The sequence below is a fragment of the Urtica dioica genome, chromosome 12 (assembly GCF_054948205.1).
Source record: "Urtica dioica subsp. dioica isolate 48M chromosome 12, U.dioica_male_clone48M_v1_H2, whole genome shotgun sequence".
In the NCBI taxonomy this organism is placed as follows: Eukaryota; Viridiplantae; Streptophyta; class Magnoliopsida; order Rosales; family Urticaceae; genus Urtica; species Urtica dioica.
In genome coordinates, this window is record NC_142767.1 from 17,157,302 (window position 1) to 17,170,412 (window position 13,111).

General features: G+C 33.4%; 1 protein-coding gene across 1 annotated transcript; it reads right to left on the reverse strand.

Annotated features, from left to right (window-relative positions):
- Window positions 1–12,020: 12,020 nt before the first annotated feature.
- On the reverse strand, window positions 12,021–13,111 carry LOC149379684 (uncharacterized protein At5g39865-like). Its single transcript, XM_089603242.1, has one exon. The coding sequence runs from the start codon at window positions 13,010–13,012 to the stop codon at window positions 12,257–12,259; it is 756 nt and encodes a 251-aa protein (XP_089459368.1). The 5' UTR covers window positions 13,013–13,111; the 3' UTR covers window positions 12,021–12,256.

The following is a 13,111-nucleotide window of genomic DNA, read 5'->3' on the forward strand; positions in this document are numbered from 1 at the left end:
ATAAATTTGTTACATTTAGTTTTTAAACTTTGAAAAACTATTATTTATTCTCATCTTTTCGCTTATTTTAGTTGAACATCAGATATTTTGAGGGATAAATACCTCTCTGTTTCAATGTAATTTATGCATCTTATTTCATTATGTTTTCAACAAAGGTCTAATCAATTTTCTATGATTTTATAATAAAGAAAAAAGAATCATTTTTTTTTAGATTTTGAAGATCTATACTTTATTCTAATTTGATAAATTAATCAGAAGAAGTTATTAATTTTAATTTTATAAAAAAAATCTAACTTTGTATGTGATTTTGTCATATTCATAAACATAGGGAGTATAAACGACAAATTTCTAAATGCTCAAGATTAAATTTGAAATATTTTATATGTCTAAGGTCAATTTGAAACAAATGTAAGAATTGAGGGTCCATTTTTAGAATTTTTCAATCATTCATTTACACTAGGTGGAGCGTGGGGGGTGGTTTCTTTGGAACAGTAATGATCATATGTAAATGTTTTGAATAAAAGAGTTTAGAAGATTATTAGGTGTATTTTGAGTATTGGAAAAAAAAGAAAGAGAGACATGAAAATGGAATCCCTAGCTCTTTATTTCATTTGTGTTGTTTGGATTGAGGGAAAATAAAAAGAGAAAATGTATAACTAAATAGAGACAATTCTACATTTCTTAAAAAATCGAATGAAAAATAAAACAAATAATTGGCTGCGTAAGCCACTCAATGTCTAGCAATTTAAAATTGGCCAACGTTTTGTTAATAATCCGTAAATAGCCTAGATGATGACGTGGCAGCTCATTTAATAAGGTTTTTTTTTACTTATTTGCCCTTGTCTGACCGATTTTGGAAGTTTTTTTTTGTAGGCAGTTTTTTTGTTTGAATTTTGAAAATAATTCGGCAAGTTTTAATTATTCAATATTCAAAATGGCAAGTTTTAATTTCAGCAAGGTTTAATTATTCAATATTTCAAAATTTCGGCAAGTTTTTAGGAAGTTTTTTTGTTTGAATTTTGAAAAAAATTTCGGCAAGTTTTAATTATTCAATATTCAAAAATGGCGAAATTATTGAAGAAGTGGATGCAGTTCAATATTCATATTTTCCAGAATTTTCGTGCTCAAAATATTTCCAGAATTTTTATTTCAGTTCAAATATACTGTAAATAAGCTTCTTATTTACAATGAATATACTGTAAATATGCTTTGTTTTTACAATGAATATACTGTAAATATGCTTCTTATTTACACGAATATACTGTAAATATGTTTTCTATGAACAGCAACCAAAAAAAAAAAAAAAAACTGTTCTTCTTATTTAATCATGTCTGTCTCTTCCTACGCGGACCTCGGAGGTCACCGGCAGTGATGGTGACGTGACCGCCATCAAAATGGACCGGCGATGGTGACTCGTTCGCGGCTTGGATCTTGGATCGGCTCGTGGTCGCTCAACAACGCTCGTGGACGCTCGGATATGCGCTTCACAGCCGTCGCCGGTCGCGATCTCCTTCGCGCGTCGCTCGCGGCTTGGATCTTGGATCGGCTCGTGGTTGCTCAACAACGCTCCTGGACGCTCGGATCTGCGATCCCCAGCCATCGCCGGTCGCGATCTCCTTCGCACGCGCTCTCCGATGGTCCGACGCGACTCGATCTCGATCCGCCGTCGTCGGTCGCGGCTTCCCTCGCGTGCGTCGCCAGCCACTGCATCTTGACCCGGTTGAGGATCTCCTTCTCAGGCGCGACTCGACGTCTTCGAGGTCTGCAGAAATCGCTGCAACAAATCTCTCTTTTTTTTTTTTCTTTTTTTTTTTTTTTTTTTTTTTCTGAAGAGCAGTAAAAATAACGTCCAAATATGTGGTTTGGATGTTTAAATTCGTTTGTTAATGCATTTATGGAGTTTTAAATGCTCCCTTGATTTTTGCAAGGTAGTTATGGTCGAATTTTTTCTTTCCATTTTAATTATTTCGCTGAAAATAATGGGCGGGAATAAGAAAGGGCAATCCCGTCCAAATTTGACTGTTAATAAATGACACTGGCTATTTACAGCTTATTTACAGAACGTTGGCTAAAAATAAATTGGCTATTTTCAGGAGGCTACTTAGCTTAATTACCCAAAATAAAATCTATCCAAATTTGCATATATGGAGCCTATAGTTGTGACTCTACTCTCTCACAATCTATCTTCGTATTATGTCTCATATTTTATTCTCCTTCTCTTTTCCTCGCAGTTTGTGGCTTCGAAACAAACCATTAAAATATCGGAAATCTCCATGCCATCAACATAATGAAGTCGAACTCGTTTTAATTGATATAAAATGCATGTTTTGGACGTAGAAGGAAGATGTCAAACTAAAGTTAAACATTAGCAATCCGCTGATGAGGAGTGAAGCCTAGCGAGTAAGCCAATTACCTTCCCGGTCGACTTTGAAGGGTCCAACGAGTTAGCAATAAACTTCTCGATCAACCTTGAGGGGTCTAGCGAGTAAGCCTATAACCTTCTCGATCGACCTTAAAGGGTCTAGATCGTTAGACAAGTCACCCTAATTCGAAAAATATGGCAAGTAGGCTCCCACAACTCTGATGAGTCTATGTAAACAATGAGGTCTAGTCAGATTTAAGCGGAGAAATATCAGAAAAAGGAAGATCAAAAGACGAGAGATTCTAGTGAAACCAAGATATTTAGTGGTATTTTGTAGCTGATTTAAAGAGGGGTTTCTTATTGCTTATTTGATCTACAAATAAAGATCTTGTCCATTAATTATTTTGTGACCCGTTTTTATTCCTATAGTTAAATTATGTTAATTTTGAAATCAAACAACTCAGAAATTTTTGTATTTTTCTTACAATATGAGATCATATAAAAACCGGCCAATCTAATTAACGAAATATCTAGCCTCAGTATATTTCAATATTATATATTAGTGCAATCGAATTATTTTCGGAGACAAACTTTAAAGTTGTAACTTAGTTGCTCACACCTCTTCCCGATGAGGGGCTTCATTTTGAGTCTTATGAAGTTAATAATTGGATTTTAGAAGTCTCGTTTTGTATTTTCTTGATTGTAACCTTCTCAAGAAAAAAAAAATCAAAGTTTACTTTTCATTTGTTTCCCATGTTGAAAATTCTTGTGCATGATATTAATCGGAAATACATGACGAATATTCCATTAATATATAAGACGAAGAGGAACCTTTCATGGGTCCAAAACAAACAACAAACAACAAAAAACAAAAATAAAAAAGCAAATTTGACAGAGACCTCAAGCTATAAAACAGTGGAAAAAAGCTTACGTGATTAAGACGCATTTGTATATAGAAATTCTTTTATCTGTGTCTTTAAGTTCGATTATATGTTATGCTGTGGCTTTGGGAGTAAGATATCTTCGTATATATCTGAACATTCTTAAACCCCTATCAAAATGTAGTCATTTAGAAAGTCAAAATGTTGAAAAATATTATTGATACAACTAGATCAGATGATAATAAGAACGAAATCAAGCAGACACACTAGACATTACAAACGACAAAATAATCTGTAGTTAAAGAAAAATCAGGACTTTTCTAAAATAAAAAAATATTACTTCTTACAATAAGAAATTAACAAAACTTAACCTCGTACGTAACATATTTAGAAGCTCTGATAATGCACACGCAATATTTTTCCCTTCTCATGAAAATAAATGGTAATTTTGTAACAAAATATATACATTATTTTTTTAATAGATATATATTCATGTTTAAACTAATAAATTAGTCTGTATTTTCTTAATTATAATTATTACATAACTGTATTATATCAGTCGTCGATGATGGCTTTCGATAGTGAATTAGAACAAAAACAAAAACAGAACCCTCCATTTGACTAAAGTATATACATATATATATATATATATATATATATATATATATATATATATCTTGAGCTTTGTTTGAGGTTTATTTTGGATTTGTTTTGAGCTGTCTTGGGCTGTTTTTTTAAGAATCATGTTTTGGACTCTTTGTTTTTTAATTTCTTACGTTGCTTAAGAGTCTATTTTGAGATTGAGCCAGATTGCACGCTCGTGGTTCTCAATTTGAGAAATAAAGATGTACAATAGTATCAAATAAATCTCTTGACTTTATATAGAGAATTACATACAAAATGTACGATTTAGAGAATTAAACTCCAGGAGCTAAAATATTATTAATTTTTTTACTTTATTTTAAGCAAATGTAAGTGTTATAGATAATATTATATATAATACATATATTTAGAGATTAAAAAAAATAGACCTCAAACGGGCTTGTGCCTGGCTGTGCCCGATTTATACCGATTCTATGCTTGGGCCGTGCCGGTTCTGTGTTTTTCAAGGGCTTCGGACCGGGCTCGGATTTTGGGCCTAAAACAAAGGTCCAAATCAGGACCAATTTAAAAACCGAGCCGGCCGGCCCTTCTTTAATCCGGATTGGGCCGGCCCAAAATCAATTAAAATAAGGGTTGGGTCGGGTAGCCTGCGGACGGTCCGGCCCAATTGACGGCTTTATTTTTAGGGCTAAAGTAACCAATCAAAAACTTAATTTTGGCAAATTAACCAACGTTTGATTTATTTTGCGAAATAGTCAATAAACCACATTAACCAACTTGATCAGATTATTATACCCTCCATTAAATAGACAAGATATTGAATTAAATAAAAGAATAAATTTGAAATATGAAAAAAAAAAATAACACTTTCCATTATAAATTAAAAATATCTCTAAAAATTTGAAAAATTATATTGAGATATTCACTGCATCTGACCGGCCATGAGAGCTTCACCATGGCGCTCGAAATAGAGTTACAGACATTCACCATGGAGCTAAATATCCCCCGCCGGAGGGCAAAGTTTATGTCGGTTTATGTCGTATATAGAAAATAAAGCATGACAGTTTAAAATTGTTCGATTAAATGTAAATAAGTATCGGTAGAATCAACAAAATATGAAGCTAAAAATAGAATAAAACGTGAAGAATGAGTAGTGGAATGATTTCAAATTTGAATACTTAATTAAACGGTTATGCGTCTCAATTAATAATAAAATAAAAAAAGTCAATTGCTAAAACTTTGAAAATAAATAAATAAATTTTTCTAATCAGCATTTGATTCTGATTGAGTTAAAATAAACCAACAATTTTTTTTTTAAAGTTGTACAAAAGATTAAAAAGGTTAAAATCAGAATCACAAAATTCAGTTAAAAATATTGGTTAATTTACAATTTCAACGTTTCGGATAGTTCAGTGAGTGTAAAAAATTTCGTTTTTATTATGTGGACAGTAGGTTTTCCTAAGAGATGGTTTTGATTTGTAATTTTTCAATACGCCCTAATATATATATATATATATATATATATATATATATATATATATGAAATATCTAAGAATTGTAGTTTAACAAATTATAAACCCTAAAATATGAATATTCTCATATTTACATGAGATACGTTGGAAATTTACTGATGGCGGAATTATAAATTATGAAACTTAATTTTCAATATGCTTCGATTGTGTATGATGGTTATTCATAGGGATTTATTAGTATCTAGCCTCTATTAAGATGGGAGATTAAAATAGTAGTTAAATTATCAATTTATTTTAAAAAATATGCAACATTGATTAAAGTCTCAAAAACACTACACCCACACCCAAACACCACACCATAATCTTCCTCTCGGATCTTCAAAATTATTAACAAATAAAAAAAAATTGCAAAATTGGATCTAGTCCATGAAAATCGTATATTCCCTGAGGGAAGAAAGCTTTTATTTCTCTTCTATATCTTGCGCCGGCGCCTTAGAAGGAGCTCTCGATCGCCACCGTCTCGTGTCCCTTCCGGAGAAGCTCGCACCGGTTCTCCTCACCGGTGATTCCGAGGTTGATTCCGACGTGGTTGTCGCTCGGGTTGCCGAATTCCGGGTTAAATCGCGTGTCGAACTCGAAGGCGGCGGATGTGGTGTGATTTCAGATTCTAGGATTTTTCGTTCGACAGTTAATCGGATTAACTGTGAGAGTTAATCCCGATTAACAGTTAATCGGATTAACTGTGACAGTTAATCCGATTAACTATCACGGTTAATCTGATTAACTGTGACGAACCTCTTCCAAACACGATTTCCTACATCGACGAGTCTCGCGGTTGCGCCGATCTGGCCATTCGAAAGTTGCAAGTCCAATTATGCATATCAATTGTGATAGTTAATCGGATTAACCGTGAAGGTTAATCCGATTAACCGTGATGATCATTCTCCGGAAACGATCTCGAACATCAGCGAGTCCCACGACTGCACCGATCCGACCGTTTGAAGGTCGCAAGTCCAGTCTTGAAATAGAAGCCAAATAATAACAACCCTTAAGGGTGTTATTGAAATATTAGAATGTTATTATAACAAATTGATTATTTTCTTAAATATGTTAATAGTTGAGCTATAATTTTAAAATAAAAAGGCTGTTGAGCTAGATACCTAGCTCCTCCTTATTCATAACGGCCTAACAAATGAAATAATAAGACATTATAAGATTACAAACAGAATATGTCAAACACACATACATATATATATATATATATATATATATATATATATATATATATATATAGTTATACGTGTTTCCATCCATCCAAATCTTCTCACTTTTATTTAAGAAGACGTCGTTATCTTGTTCGTTTATATCAGCGCTATACATTAATTTATATAGCACTGAATATTTCGTATCTTATAAACTACGCAACATTATATAACTGAATCTATGAATATATATATATATATATATATATATATATATACACACACACACACATATAGCTAGCTTTATGTCTTTGATATAAGGTATATACATATATTTAAATAAATGCATATTGTACCTAGCAGCACATGCTTAAAACTTTTACAATCCATATTCTAATTATATGACATACGTGCATAAATTTATTTGAATCAATTATACATTTTATAAACGTGATAAGTCACGCGTGTACGTTAATAACAATCAGAATGTATATGGTATTATGGTCTTAAGAATATGTAATCTTGAAGGAAAGTATAAGATTAAAGTTGTTCTAAGAATGTATTTCCTTCCTAGGAACTTTTGCTGTTTCACTCAGAAAACAGAAAAACCTGATTATTTTGCTAAAAAATGAAATTTAAAGCGTTGGTCATTTTACTTATTGATTAGTTTCAAATGAATATTTCGTACAAAGTTATTTTTTATAAAGCGTTTTCTCTCGATTCTGTTAAACATTCACACGATCATAGATGCTCATACTTTTTAGTTTTCACTATTACAGTTGATAGCATATTGAATATTTAACGTATATGTTTTGATGATCACGCATGGTCATACACGCTCGTATATTAAGACATGAGACGAATGAATATTATAAATTTTATATATATTTGAAATAATGGCCGGTACAAATGATTTCGAAAAAACATAATGAAAGGTGCAAAGATTTTAACTTTTAATTTATTTACTTTTTACATGGGATAAATAAGACAGACTTTAGGTAAAGTGCAATAAATGGAATAATTCTGATAATGCATGGGCATAATAAAATAGTACGATAAAGAGGACCTACAAATTAGTGGCCGACCTCGTGGCCAAGTTTTTAGCATTTAGGGCTCATAATTGCTTATTATTTTCCATTTGTCGAATTTTCCATGAATTGCTTTCTTCGATCGAGTCTATTATTTATTTCCTTTTGGAGGCTAAATGTGTCACTATAATGCTCCAATATAGGTCAATAAAATATGTATTAGATCATGAATTACTCAACAACCCTAGATTAACACTTTTTTTAAAACAAAACGACAAAAACAAAAATATGTGCTCAAATATTGAACTCTTAAAGACTTAATTAGTACTACAAATAGTTACGTACGATCACTTGAACTATTTATTATTATAATATAAATTCGAATTAGATAGCACAAGGTTCAACCACTCCATATACCAAATCAAATCTCTTGCTCATTTTTTATATATATATATGTATATATATATATATGTATGTATAATATAACATATATTACCCCCTTGATAAATTTACAAGTAATAATCATTTTAACTCCACCAATGGTTAATGTCATGTATTTTTATAATTTGTATTTTGTTTGCAATTGATAAATTTACAAGTAATAACCATTTTAGCTCCACCAATGGTTAATGTCATGTATTTTTATAATTTGTATTTTATTTTTTGCAAAATGCAATGCATATATATATATATATATATGTATATATATATATGTATATATATATAAAAGTAGTGGCAGAGCCATGAATTGCAATTAAGAGGACATATTTTTAAAAAATATAATCAAGAGGGGAAAATTTAAAAAAAAAATCATATGAATTTGGATAAAAAATGTAAAATTGATACAATTTTTTTTTTATTATTATTAAACGTGGGCGGAACCACGGAAGAAATCATTAAAAGCCCTCACTTAAAAGGAAAATTGATACAATTTAAAAGGCAAAAATTGCAATTTAAGTATATAGAATATTTTTTTCGGCTGATTATATATAGTCACCTATTTTTTTCGATTTTTGGGTTAATGATGAGCAGCTATTAGTTATTTGTTTCGTTGTCGGAAAATTACTGAAATTCTGAAGGAAAAAAAAAAAAACAAACAAACAAACAAACAAATGTTTACACATTTCATCGAGCAGTTGCAATATCAATAAAATGATCATTTACCTAGTGCCAAGTGCCAACTACCAAACCGAATCAATTATATATTATATGGAGACTTGTTACATTCATAATAGCTTCAATTCGACGAAGCTTAATAATGTATATGCCTAGTGTAGCACGTTAAAAAGCAATTTTGATATATAATATAGCGTTGATTTCACTTACAACGTTTTTTTTTAAGTTTTTATCACGATTAATAATTTAATATTCCCTTGTAAATCAAATCTGGTGTTCAGCGCAAAAGAGCTCAAATCACAACTTTTGGCTGGGCAAAAAAAAGCCATTTTATAGTGAATGAGACCAAATGAGAGTCACAACCTTGCAAAAGGGACTTGGTTTAAGAAAGACAAATTACATGAACAAAAAGGAATGACAGATTTATGAGACTTGTTGTCATTAAGTAGTAAAGTAAGATAATGTATTATTATTTAGTATATACTAATGTATCCGGATTAGACTAGATCAATAGAGAGTGATGTCTTTGTTGTTATTGTTACCTAATCTAGTGTACTAGAAAGGAAGAAAATAAGAGTAAATAATTTATACGTGGGTCCCACACAGACGCCTTGAGGAAAATTTTAGGCTTTTATGTTGCTTGTCTGTCGGTTTAATAGAGGCTGATTAAGTCTTTTATCATCCATAGATTAGATTTCTATGTAACCAAAAAATATATGTATGTTTTAAGAATGTCTTATTCGTTTTTCTACTGGTACAAATATTCAAATCCATGATATATTATTAAAAGGAAATACATAGTCGTTTGTTCAGTGGAGAGAAATATTCAAATGTTCTAGTTACAAGAAAAAGTCATGTCCAAGATGGTAATTCGTATTTTTGCTCCTTTTTTTTTTCTTCTAAATTTTAGTCGTAAAATATCGTTTATAACGATATGCCCATAAATTTGACATCTCAAAAGAATTTATTTAAACATCCACATAAATTCATTGTAGAAATTGGACAATCAAGATTTTAAAGCTTTAGATTTTTTTTTTTAATGAAAACGAAGCTTTTCGTTCAATTGAAACAAGTGTTTATTAGTAAGAATAGTTGCCACAATAGTTGAGGGAACAAAACTATACCGAGTAACAAAAACATCAATATTTAAAACATACTTAGCTAGAACTAGAAGGTGTGCTAGTTCATTTTCAGCGTGGTGGCAAAAGGAGAATGTGCAATAAGAAGTGAACTCCAAAGAGAGGTATTTGAATACGAGACCAAGTTCGATTGTGAGACTCGTCTTCAAGAATAGTGGGGGACTTGGGCAATGTCGAGAGCGAGAGAAATAGAGAGAGTGTTGACACGAGAATCTATTATAATATCGAGTTCGCAGCTTTGACGTCCAAATAGCATGGACGTGAGTTTCAAGGGTTAGAAATGTTTAAAATTAAAAATAATGAGAATAAACATATTTTGCTATGTTTGGTGTAGTATCTGTATCAATTTCCCAAGTGGGCTAGTTTTACATATATTACTGGGCTTCAAACTTCAAAGCAGGCCGACTTTTAATTGTGGAATGGGATTGTTGTTGAAGTCACAACAACGTCACATTATTTCATTTGTATCACAAATGAGTCTAAATTGCATTGGTGTTTTTTTTTTTTTTTTTTGCATATTTGTCACCTATACAATGTCTTAATTACCCTTCTATTTTATATACAACAAAAATTCATATTCACACCCAAACCCTAATCTCTCATCAAATTCCCTCTCAAACCCTAATCTCTCTAGCTTAAGCTCCGACTACCGCACCGATCGCCGCTCCGACGAGGCCACCGCCGCCGTAACCCTCGCCGGAACTCTCGCCGGAATCACAGATTCAGCCTTTTATATCAAGGATAGTCCCACATCGACTGGGTATTACGATCATGGGCTCTTTATAAGGTTTGTGGGTTACTCCTCTAATTACCAAGCTTGGTTTTAGATGGAACCCCACACCTTTAATATGGTATCAGAGTGGGGCCTATTCTCGGTTGTGGGCTACCTGATCGGGCCTATACTTCACGCTTCCAGTGTCTGTGCCGATGTGTGCCTGTGCCTGTGCGCGTGAGGGGGTGTATCAAGGATAGTCCCACATCGACTGGGTATTACGATCATGGGCTCTTTATAAGGTTTGTGGGTTACTCCTCTAATTACCAAGCTTGGTTTTAGATGGAACCCCACACCTTTAATATTTTAGTCTACTTTTGTTTTGTAAATATTTAACTGTGGTTCTATTTTCTTCTTCTAGTCTACTTTTGTTTTGTAAATATTTAACTGTGGTTCTATTTTCTTCTTCTAGTCTACTTTTGTTTTATAAATATTTAACTATGGTTTTACTTTAAGGGTATTTTGGTCTAATAATAAATAAGAGTGACTTACTTGCTACACGTTTTTTGGTAGTGACATAGATGCAATTTTGTTCATTAGAAGTAACTTTGGTACAAATATCTGCTTTTAATTTGCAACTGTTATGTTGAGCCCAAATTGAAAAGGACACATTTTTTTATGTCGGAGATTTATTTATGTTGGGCTTGGGTATAAGTTATAACGTCTAAACTCTAAAACGACTAATTCCCAATTTCTTTTGCTGCAATAGTCAATGACTTTCCAACAAACTTTCTTGCCAATTTAGTCTTGTTCCAGTACATAACCCTACATTTATATCTAATACGATATAATTTAGTCTTGTTTCAATTTGGACTGTATTTGTATTTAATGTGATATCATTCTCATCCTCACTAAATATTACCATATTCTCCTTCTTCTTTTTTTTTTATAAGTACCTTGTTCTTAATTTAGATCGATCAATTTCCTCTTTCAGGATTTCTGTCTATTTCATTAAGTATTTATCGCTGATTAATAAGAATCATTAAGTGAGAGGATGAATATCCGAACATTAAATTTGAGTATTATTTTAACGACAAAGATAAAGTGGGACAAAAAAAATACACCCCCTCTTATATATGTTACTCTCCCTGTCTCCCACATAAAAAATAAAAATAAAAATAAAGGTAATTTCGAAAATGAGCATTACCAACTTCATGACTCCCACAAAACATTTCTACAGATACCCTACTAATCAGTGACGGAGCCAGCTAAGGTCCTCAAAATTTTTTTTTTTGCACTTTTTGCCTATTTTAAAAAAAATTACATTTTTTTTCCTTGAAAATTTATACTTTTGGCCCAATTTTTATAAATTTTTTACAATCAAGCCTCCCCTGAAATTTTTTTTTCAAATTAACCCCCTGATGGGCTTTTCTGGCTCGGTCACTGCTACTAATAAAGGTAATGATAACCTTATATTACTTCAGAAAAAAAAAAAGACCAGAATAAAGGTTTTTATATCACCTTAAATACAAACAAAGCCCCTTTAAAACGGCTAAACATTTCTTAGAGTATCCCTTTCTATCACATGGAAAAAGAACAAAGTGAAGCAAACCAAAAAAAAAAAAAAAAAAAAAAACAGTCTACATCAAATTAAACAAGTTTCCGTTTCGAAGGAATGAAATGAAACTAAATTAAATTTAAAATTATTAAAAAAAAAAAAAAAAACCCCCGCTTCTTGGTTCTACTTATGTCTTGATCGGACGGTGGAGCAAGAAGGGCATCGAATGAGACCGTTGTCGTTACAGCCGACGCAAGTCCTGAAGCCACACTTTTCTATGTACACCTTGTGACTCCCATCGCACTCGTCGCACACCACGAATCTCATCCCTCCGCACGCTTCGCACGCTCTCCTGGGGTCCACCGCTGGCAGCCGTTGGATCAGCCCCGTCAGCTCTCCGGACTCGTGGAGCCGTCGGATCTCCTCGGCCCCGCCCACCAGCCTCCCCGCCACGAACACGGCTGGGAGGCTCAGATGGGATGCGATCCGCTGCAGCTGGTCCAGCGACCGCGGGTCCATGGACACGTCTCGCTCGTCGATCCGGACGCGGAACGAGCGGAGGATCGATCGGACGGCTCTGCAGTCCTCGAAGGTCTTGCGGACCACGCGGAGGCTCGTGTAGAAGATCACCACCCGATGCTCGCCGTCTGGGAGGGTCTGGGTCGGGTTTCGGTTATGGGCCGACAAGAGGCGGAGGAATGAGTTGGAGATCCGGACCCGGTGGAAAATGGAGGCCCGGCGAGGGGTGAGCTGATCGGAGTCGGGTTCGGGTTCGGGTTTGGGTTGCTCTTCTTCTTCTTGGATGAGGGATTGGATGTCTTTAAAGGATGAGCAAGAGAAGGATTGGGTTTTGTTGGGTCTGGATTTTGGTTTGGGTTCGTGGCTCGGAGTTTGACTTTGAGGTCTGCTTGGCGATCTCAGTAGCCATGGTGACCACATGACCTAAGAGAGAGAGAGAAGAGAGAGAGAAAGGGGGTGATAGGGATAGTAGACTGTGTTCAGTAGTTTTAAAATGTGAATAAATATATTTATACAGCT